The sequence below is a fragment of the Coffea eugenioides genome, chromosome 2, assembly GCF_003713205.1.
Source record: "Coffea eugenioides isolate CCC68of chromosome 2, Ceug_1.0, whole genome shotgun sequence".
NCBI lineage: Eukaryota > Viridiplantae > Streptophyta > Magnoliopsida > Gentianales > Rubiaceae > Coffea > Coffea eugenioides.
Window position 1 is genome coordinate 40,131,998 of NC_040036.1, and position 10,608 is coordinate 40,142,605.

Consider the following 10,608-nt stretch of genomic DNA (forward strand, 5'->3'; position numbering starts at 1 on the left):
TTTGTCACCTCAATGAAAATTGTTTACCTCAACGAATGGGACAAGTTGGTTAATATCTTGCGTTTAATCAACATCTATTATGAGGAAGGATTAAATGTTCAAGAATTCAGGCGTTTGTTGAACTTCAAAATCTTCATGGAAAACTTACTTATCAGAAAAGAAATGTTGGAGTAATTAACCATCCTTGCAAGGATAGGAAATGATCAATCAATACTCTGTCCTTAAATGATACTGACATTCAGCAAAGTGGAAAGATTTGGGATGCTTAACCCTATCCATCAAGCTTGTCATCTGTACGGCCTTGTATAGATACAAATTTCCTAGTCTCAAAACCTGCACCAATCTGTGCTACACAAAAACCCTTCTATAGATACAAATGTCCTAGTTTCAGAACCAGCACCAATCTGTGCTAAAGGGAAACTTCAGACAGGAAGCTGCTAGTGTTAAGAAAAAGAGCTTCTATTTCAATCGGTGTCTAAATGCCTAATCAAAGAATCTTTGCATAATACAATCAAATCACAATTACACCAACGTAGAGAAAAGATAACATCCATTAAGTATTCTGGTATCTACCAGAAATCCCACCACATAGAGAGCTACTCAGGGGTGCTATTATACAACCACCAAAATGTTGAAAACCGCACTACTGAAATAGATATTTATGTACATCAATCAGTGCTCTCATACGTGGAGGATACCATATACTATAGACGACATTTTTTTTTCCCTTTCGAGTACAAAAATATCTACAGGTTCATACTTCTCTATAGAACAGAGTGTTAACCTGATTTATGACTATATTCTCAGAATATTCAGTACTTCAGATGTGTATTACCCCAGCCAACCAAGCATAGTTCTGCCATAAATTTAACTGAAGCAGAAGTTCTATAAGACTTGACAATCGGGAAGGTCATAATTGAGATCTTGCCTTGGCTCTTGATTACTCTGCTTGAGATGCAGATGAAAGCCTTGTTTCCACGGAGTCCATACCATTTCTTTCTGCAGGTCCATTAGCTTTACAAGCAACAGTTGCAGACTGGCAGTTTCCTTCCCAAGATGAAGCTCCCATTTTATCACATCCACCAAAACCACCATCCTCTATGGATGAATCCCCGTGAGGATGGAAGCAAGTTAAATCATTCTCACACTGAAGCTCCATTGCCAGACCAGAAAATTGCATCCCAGAATCCCCTTCTTTAACTTTAGTGCTTGAAGTACACTGCTTTTGTAAGGGATAAGCCCCCAATTCGGTATCAATCTTCCCTCTAACATCGAGCAAAAGGCTTCTAAGCCTCAAGATTTCTGCTTCAAGAATAGCTTGCCTTTGCACTTTCCTAATCAACTGCTGGTTTACCAGTCTCAGTTTCTTAGCTTCCTCTTCCAAGTAAGCTGTTTGTGCCTTTTTCTTCTCCCTATATTTCCTAACAGCTTCTCTATTTCCAGAAGACCTCCTAGTCTTTGATGTTGACTTTCTACTATCACAAGGACCATCTACTTTCTCACTAGGATTTTCTACTCTTTCAGATGGAATGACTTGGGTATGAGTATGGTAACATGTGTGAGTATGTGCAGCATCAGGGCCAGGAGGGTTGCAAGTATGTGTGTGAGTACATGTTTGGGCATTTCTTAACAACTCATCAAGAAATGAATCCACAGAGATTGATGCTTGAACACTGCTAGATGAATCAGAATTAGGAACCAAGACAGGGTGTGATAGCTCTACCTCTCTATCATCCATCCTATCTTATTTCCTCAACAAACAAAAACTGCAGGGCAACCTGAAAAAAGCTAAAATTCTTATAAGTTCAGTAAAACTTCATAAAATCCAAGAAATCAACGAACTTGGAAATTTGAGCAACACACAACCAGAAAGTATCTAAACAAAAGACGTGCAAGATAGAAGGATAAAGAATTTCACATAGATCATTTTTCAAAAGCAAGGATAAAGAAGCTCAGCCAAGATAGAAGAATTCATACGGTTTTCGCAGGTACCTCTAATTAGGAAATAACCCTTTATCAATGAAGAAAAGCAAGCATCAGTTATCTAACAAGAAAGGCAAAGCCCAGATGGAAATTCTTGACAGCAACCCCAGAGGCAAGGATAAAGTCAAGATTCTATACTAAAAAATCTTTTGAAGGAAGTGGTAAAGAGAATCTGAAGTCAGGTCGGACAAGCTGAGAGAGTAACAGAAAAGGGCATCATCTATCTATGGTGATCCAGGTAGAATAAGAAAAGTCAAAACACAAAGGTCCATTATTTTTCAATTCTAATTTTATTTTTCAGTGCACACTTGTCTTCTTCATAGGCAAGTGTAACGTTCTAGTTGTTTCTCGTTAGAGGCAACTGAATTTCGTGGCCTAGTTAATTGTGTGAGGTTTTATCCTATACGAAAACCAGCTGATGTTCCTAAATCAAAGGTTGCCGTTAAAAACAGTGTACACACTTCTAATATTAATATAAATTGAAAAATGAATGTATTCAAATTGAATTCGAATTAATAATGATTTATTCGAATTATAATCACCAACTAATCAACTTATTATAATAACATTTTGTATTTAGTATAATTCTTAAGTCCGACTCGAATTTAACTCAACTAAACATAAAATTTGAAATGTAAGCGTAAAAACTAAAAATTTAGTTTAAGCGATGATCATTTTGAAGCTATCACAGCAGTATAAATTTACTAGAAAATCCAAGTTACAGAAATGCAAAATTGACTATAAAAATTAGCTTTTTATTGAGAAATTTGTCAGCTGGAAAATTAAAGCTCTTTTTTCTTCTCTGGTTATTTTCCTCATGATTGTGTGTTATCTCGTGGAACACTTGTATAATTTCTATTGGAGGGGGTTGGGATGAACATTAGTATCTTTTCTCCCTTTCTTTTGGGCATCCTAATGTGGTTTTTGTGTCTTTTGCACATTTTGCCACTGTGAGAGCTATGAATTATGATATTACTGATATTGTGTATCTCGTTCATATAGTTTTTGCTCCATAATTTTGTTCAACAGTTTTTGACTTTTGTCTTAGCTATGCAGATGGGAAATGATCACGTAGATTTCCAAATCTTCATGATCATTACCCCCAACACATGAATAAATTGAGAATTTTGGGTCAAGGAGCTTTTCCAATCTGAAATAGTGGTTCTGCTCATAGGATTTTGCATCCTAGAGTTCGTGTTGAAGCTAACAACATTTTGTCCAAGAATCAAATTTGTGACTTTGATTAAATATTTTCATGATAGTATCCAGTGCGAATTCCTAGTTTTGAAGCTGCTCTCCAAAGTTCCTGGAAATATGAGGCTGGCCCTCGAGTAAGAAGCCAATCAGAGGCGAATCAATTGATGAATATGCTTTGCAAGTATGTGGTTTTGGTCCTGCTTTAACTCACTAATTTTGAAAGGATGATGCAATTTAAGATTACTGGACTGTAGTAAAAGAACCTAGAACCCACCTAGAACATTTACAGTGCGGTAATGATCGTACAATCCTGGAACAAAAGATCGTAGTGTACTAGGCACAAGTAGCTATGTATCATATACCAAGCAGATTGATGAGGTTGTGGGTAATCAATTCTTTTCTGCTGAACTACTGCTTTGCTTGGCTTATCACCTGTATTAATTCTACTTTAGTTGAAAAATCTGCACTTGAATCAGAAAAGCTATCTCATGCATTTATCAACATTTGGCCGACAAACCAACGGTAACTTCAACTATAAAGGGTTCAATGGAAGGCACATCATGCACACAGGGAAAGGGTGGATATAAACACAACACCGAGCGTCATAGCTGCTGTAGCCGACAAATATTTCAGGCAACTGATGAAGAAGTACTAGCCAAAAACCCTTTTCAGGTTACCATTCAACAACCTACCTAAAGTGAGATGTATCATACAACTATTTCAATACAACTGCTGCATTTCTAAGTGCCAAGTACCTCTGGACATAATCATTAGGAAGGGATCTTATGACCTTGAAGACCTCTGCATTAGCATAACGAAGCTTGGTCCTTGGATCAAAGTAAGGTGCCTGCAAGGAAGAATGGAAGCAGTCATGTCAAATTATGGATGAATAAGCAGTTAGGGGTGTAACTCAAATGTGTGTGATGCTTATATTATGAAGAAGTTACAATGAGAGCTCAGATGAATCTAAATACAAGAATTAGTTATGTACGACAACAGCTCAGACCAGGTAAAGAGTACCTGCATCTAATTCTATTACATCAGAGCCATCTAAAACCAAAATCAGCATCCACTGAAACTGAATCTCAATTCATTTGCCAATCTAACGTAGAACACTCCTAGGTGCATCAACAATTCTGTATGCCAGGAACATGGCTAAGACAATGCAAAAGATTAACGTAACCCACAATTAATCCTTAGATACATGGATACTCAGGAGACCACAAGCTGCAATTAGAATTTCTCACAAAAAAATTTACCTCAATAACCCTAGTAAAATAACTCATAATGCAGCATGGGATTCATTATCAAAAAGCTTGGTTATTCTCATTAGATAAACCATTTGTTACAAATATTTCCATGCCCTGACATGAAAAAGCAAATGGTTCCACCAAGTTCAATCAAATGTTGCTTTGCAAACCATACAGCAACTGCAGATTCCATTTTCCATTAAATATTGCTCAAAAACATAACCCGAAAAATATTTGGCTTTTGCCTTTGCCACATTGGCAAAATAGACCAAAAAATCACTTTGAGACCAAAAAAGACTAACACAAATATTTTAACAAGAATTCGCAGCAGATACTAACAACCCAGCAAAATCTATGCCTGTTTGAGATCCACCCACCAATTCGTGAAGGCCCACATGAAGTTCTATTTCTCCATTGACACGTGTTAGAGAAGAGAGATGAGAGGAATTAATTTGTCTGCTACAGAGAGAGGAGTCAGAGGAAAAATTGAAGAAGAGGAAGAGCCCTGGACGGTAAGCATTTTTTGGAAGAGGAGGTGGCTGGAACAGCTTCTTCGGTAGAGTTACCCTGTAAGTCCCTGCAAGTTGTTTTCCATTGCATCTGGCAAAACTCATTTTGTCGGGAAAAATTACCCCAAGATTTTATGCAACCAAACACCAAAGAAATGGGAAACCATTTCCCATAAATTGTTTTACATCCAAACGCAGAAGACCATCAATTTTTTATATTCCCTAGGATCGGATTAGAGTCAACCTTCAAAACTCCATCATCTACCTACAGTAGCGCAAGGTTGTTTCTGAAAGATGTTAGCTCAGATTTGCGCAAGTATAAAACAGCAAACTGAGTGCTGTAAGGTATCATTTCAAAAGTAGGTAGAGAGAAACTCCAAACTATTTCTGGAGAAGAAGGAATTATACACAGGAACAAACCCCCAAATTTAGGTGTTCACCATGTAGAAGATTAGTAACCTTCTTTATGGGCTCCAAATAAATAATCTACCTCCTTTTCAAGACTAGGTAACGAGATAAAACCTCCTACTGAAAAGAGATCAACACAAAAAACTACAATTGAGACACCAATGGATAAGAAATCAAAATCAGGTCATCCAGTTTAGAAAACAGATTTACAGAAGCAAAGATACGCAATGGAATAGTGGATGTCAATTTGAGGAACATTCAAGGACAACTAAATTTCACTAAGGGACAACACTGACCAGCAGTTTATCAATATCTAAAATCTGGTTGATGCAGAAGAACAGGAAAGCAGAAAAACTTCATAGCAACATCAGAAAATATACCATCACAGTTCCCTAACTGCCTTAAGTGCTTAGAAAACAACACACACACACACACAAAAGGAGTGCCACTAGGGAAAAAAAAATGGATGCTATTCTAATCATCTTAGTGAAATGGATGCTATTCTAATCATCTTAGTGAAATGGATGCTATTCTAATCATCTTATGTTAATGTCACATACAGAAAAATGAAAAACGCTCAAATCCATGAGAATCAATCAACTAAAGTTAGATACGAGGAAATAGAGGCAACCACAAACAATGTGTGACCATTTTGGGAAGTATATTGTCAAAATTTCACGGCTTCATGATACCATAAACTTTCTTCTAAAACATCAAATGATAAAAGCTTACACAGGAAAGAAATTTACAAAACACTCAAAGCCAAAGTTGACAAGGGCAAAAAGGAGAATAGAGAAAAGCATCGGAATGATTTCTTATTACAAAACAATCTTACATGCAACTAAAAGATCTATTTTCAGATAATATCACTTAATTTTGCAAAGTTAAAGTTGTCAAAAATAATGATCTATGATCACCGATTTCCATAATTCAGAAATTAGGCAAACTAATTTCTACGTGTACTTGTGCCAATATCAGTCATCAGAGACGACATAACAGTGCTAAAGAATTTCCACATGGGAAGAAACAAAAAGTAATAGAAAAAAACACAGATAAATAAGTTAAAAATTAATACCTCAAAGCCGGTTATATCACAAATTCTTTTGCATGGATGCATTGGAGGAGGTGATTCAATATTAACATCTGGAAAAAATGCCAAAATCCCAGTAGGAACAAAAAATGTTAATAAACAATTTAAATAAATGCATCTCAAAGAAAATGAAACAAAATGCATAACAAATCACGACTCTTGACAAACAAGAAGTTTGAATAAAAGAAAATAGAAAGAAAAAGAATCTTAGTTCATGTTTACACTGTTGTTTCAAAATTCAAAATTGTTGAAGCATAAGACAAGGAACATTCAAAAAAAAAAAAAAAAGTCATCATCTGTTTTAGCAGAAAATTTAATGCATAATACAACCCGAGTCTGCAGAGATGGAATCAGGAATCGAGATCAACCAAAAACTATAATCACAACACAAAATTCATGAAATGGATGCTATTCTAACATAAAAACTTAAAATAAGTGAGCTATAAGTGAGCTACAACTAAAATTCTAGCTGTGCTCATTCTCATCTGCCAACATCAATTTTTGAAGAATGGGACTACAGTCTACTGTCTTCTAATAAAACACTCTTTTTTGCATACAGCAAATGGTGTCATCTAAAAAAAATTTAGTCAGATTTGGTTCTTAATTGTTTTCACCAATAATTTTGAAGTTGTGAACTCTGTTTTATTGTTATTGGCTATTAAAATCAGTACATAATCAAGAAATTTGTTGATCTCATCTTTAACACTCCTGCAGTGCTTGTACCATCAAGAACCTAACCAATAAGACAGCCAGATGCCCTGTCTTAAAATCATTACTTTCAGTTAACCCAGGGTAATTCCAGATGAGCTCTGCTCGATCAAATATCTCCTCTCTGGTTTTTCGATTTAGCCAAATTATCATATTCAGTTTCCCAGTTCATCATTTTTATTAATGCAATTATTTTGCAAATCAAAATTTCTCTGTACAGGATTTCTTTGTAAATAAGTTGATTGCCAGTAGTTTTCTAGGAAACATCAAATCCCTTTAACCATCCCTATAAATTGGCCTCGTAACACACACTTGCTGTACATGAACGTCCAACATTTTCAACAAAGCAAACAAGAAATAGGGAAGTTCAATAAACAGTTCTAGACTTCCCCCGCAAATAACAGCCACCAAAGCACATAAATCTAAAAAGGTAGATACCCTTTTTATCCCCTCAGAGTACTCATATCCTAAGACGGTACAATTAATCAAGAACTTAATCACCAAGAATTCGAGCATAAAAAACTGAAAGGTCCCCATGAATTGGGCAATTCAACATGGTAATCAATTAATTAAACAACATAAGCGCTTCATTAGAGTAATTGGGAACTACTCACAGTTGGGTTCGTCAGGGGGATAGTTCTGATAATTCTCAGCTTGAATGATCTGCTTGAGATGTTTCCAGTGCCTTCCTCTAGCTTGACCCTTTGGGTACTTTTCATACATCTGAACCCTCTTGAAATTCAGGTGAGTCGGCAACACAATCTCAGCTTCAACCACTTCTGCCTCCATCTGTACAAACTAAACTAATTGCCCTCATGGATAAAGGTTTTCAAGATTTATATATGCAGGGGCAGAACCCTCCAAGTTTAGGTCAATTTTCATTTATGGTTATTGTTTTGGCCCCCCATCATTTTAACTTTTGCCTTGGGAAAATTTTTTTTAACTTCTCTAAACATTTCTTTTACGGTTATTAAGTTAGTTGATCTACAAAAAGTATGTAGTATTTGTATTATATTTCAATATGTAACACAATTAATAGTTGTAACAAATATTTTGCATTTTAAAGTAAAATTTTGTGATATATTTATGAAAGATAGATTTTTTTTCCTTTTTTTTTTTGTGTAGGATGATAAGAAAGAAAAGATAAAAACGTGAGTTACTATAAAAATTTAACATACTAATGCATATTATAATTCAATAGTGGGCATATGGCTTCTTTATTATGTTTTGTAGACTTAATTTTATTAGTGTTTTACTAAAATTATCTTTGTAATAAAGAACCTTTTGTTAGATAAATTTAGTATAAAACATTTTTTATTAAATTGCAATTGGATAGTAAGGCAATGAAATGGAAAAAATTAACGAGAAATTTATAATTTTCAAAATTATATTTGTAAAAATAAAACTCACCTTTTATTATTTCAACCCCTGCCTAAAAATCTTTGTTACACCACTGGGTATGCGTATTGTTATCAGGTAAAAAGAGAAGTGTAAAGACATATCATCATCTGCTGAAAGCTTAAAAAAATAATGCAATGGACATTACACCATCTATTATATCGCTGCATACCCTGAATAAACATCCCGTTTTAATCCTTCTTCTTTTCTCTTTAGTTCCAACGGCTACTTACTCGATAGAATATAAAATATAATATGAAGAAAAAACGAAATCTAACTAAAAAATGGGATTTTATGATTTTTTTTTGTTTTTCTATTATGTACTGTTATTAGGGTTAAATGTCCCTTGCACTTTGACCTCAGTTGCATGTTGCCCCCTGAACTCATAAAATAAGCACTTTACTCACTATTTAATATTTTAAGACAAAAGTGCCCTTGTTATTTTATTTTATTTATTTTTTATTCATTCATTCTTTTATTTTTCCTTTTTCACTACTTTCTTTTATTTCTTATTTTTCTTCTTTTGCTATTTCCTTTTTTTCTACTTCTATTATGTCACTATTTTGTTTCAGTTTTCTATTCGTATTATTGTAATTAGTTTTTCTTACAATTTCATTCTTACTTTATTTATTACCACTATTAGAAATTTCAAGATAAACTATATAGTGTAAAAAATTAATATATCCCTAGCATAATAAAAAAATGTGTATATTAGTAATAATTTGACCATTTAAAGAGTATTAGGAAATTAGAATTTTAAATTATTTAATATTTAAAAGTATATCCCAATAATAAAGTAATTAATATTTTTGTTTACTTTTATTTTATATATAGCTGATTAACCAATATGTTATTATGATTTGAATTTGTTCCTATTGTTATTAAAAATGAATTTATTCTAAACTCTAGACGTATTGATTTAAGTAATATATGAAATAGTTATGGATTAATCTTTTCTATACTGACAATGTATACACTATCAGCGTTGGATGAATGACAACTATGCAAAATTTGAATTTGAAATTCAACTTTTGCACACATGTCATGAATCCAACGATGATAGTGTATACACCGTCAGTGTAGGAAAGATTTATTCAATAGTTATATGCATAAGTGGCATATATTTTGTTATAGCATAGACTTTATGATAATTATTATTTCAAATAACAAAAGTAAAAAAAAGATAGAAATAAATAAAAAATAAGTTCAAGAAGATTAAAACTAATATATGGATAATAATAGCAAAGACAACAAAGTAGCTGATCACATGAGACAAAGGAAAAAAGTTTTAAAAATACAAAAGAACAAGGACAAAAAAGAACAAAATAAAATAATAAATAATATGGAAGGCACTTTATCCTAAAACATAAAACAGGGAGATAAAGTGTTTATAGGGATAGCAACGGGGCGAGGTTTGGGCGGGGGACCCCTCCCCCATCCCCCGGCCCACTGCCTACAAATTCCCTCCACCCCCACCCCATCTCCCGTCCCCGGCTCCCCCCGCGGGGCTAATAAAAATTTGTTATATAATTTTATTATAGTTAAATTTTAGCAAATAATCAAGTACTAAAATATCAACACATCATCAAATTATTATTCATTGTAATTTTACAATTGAAACTGATAAAAACAATCAAACAAAAATTATTTGAATACAATCCAACATGATGAAATAAATATAACTAAAGTAGTCAAGTTTTCACTTTTGACACAAATACAATCACTAATTCATTATTGTGCTTGTGCTTTTTTTAAGAAAAAATTATTATTGTATTAAGTGTAATTAGGGATTTAGTATAAATGTATTAGTAAATTTAGTATAACCAATTAATAATTTGTATTAGTACACATATATAATTATTAGTATAATTAATAATATCAATTATATTATATATAACATTATATAATACATATAACTAATAATATCATTATCATAACTTTGTAACTAATTAAATTATATATTATATATATAATTATATACATATATATTTTATATATATTTATTTTTTTAAAGCGGGGTGGCGGGGTGGGGGATGGACCCCCACCCCCCGCCCCATTTCTAAGC

At 33.5% G+C, this 10,608-nt stretch overlaps 2 protein-coding genes across 3 annotated transcripts; both read right to left on the reverse strand.

Annotated features, from left to right (window-relative positions):
- Nucleotides 1-460: 460 nt before the first annotated feature.
- On the reverse strand, nucleotides 461-2,235 carry LOC113762718 (basic leucine zipper 23-like). Of its 2 annotated transcripts, none has more exons than XM_027306284.1 (2): nucleotides 1,993-2,235; nucleotides 461-1,778 (listed from the first exon to the last, which is right to left on the reverse strand). In XM_027306284.1, exon 2 carries the CDS (start codon nucleotides 1,736-1,738, stop codon nucleotides 941-943), a length of 798 nt encoding a protein of 265 aa, XP_027162085.1. In that variant the 5' UTR covers nucleotides 1,739-1,778; nucleotides 1,993-2,235; the 3' UTR covers nucleotides 461-940. The 2 variants fall into 2 exon arrangements, with proteins under 2 accessions (XP_027162085.1, XP_027162086.1); XM_027306285.1 differs by having other exon boundaries at nucleotides 461-1,788.
- Nucleotides 2,236-3,647: 1,412 nt separating this feature from the next.
- On the reverse strand, nucleotides 3,648-7,951 carry LOC113762341 (chromatin-remodeling complex subunit ies6-like). The gene is made up of 3 exons (XM_027305740.1): nucleotides 7,760-7,951; nucleotides 6,423-6,490; nucleotides 3,648-4,027 (listed from the first exon to the last, which is right to left on the reverse strand). Exons 1-3 carry the CDS (start codon nucleotides 7,932-7,934, stop codon nucleotides 3,896-3,898), a joined length of 375 nt encoding a protein of 124 aa, XP_027161541.1. The 5' UTR covers nucleotides 7,935-7,951; the 3' UTR covers nucleotides 3,648-3,895.
- Nucleotides 7,952-10,608: the final 2,657 nt, after the last annotated feature.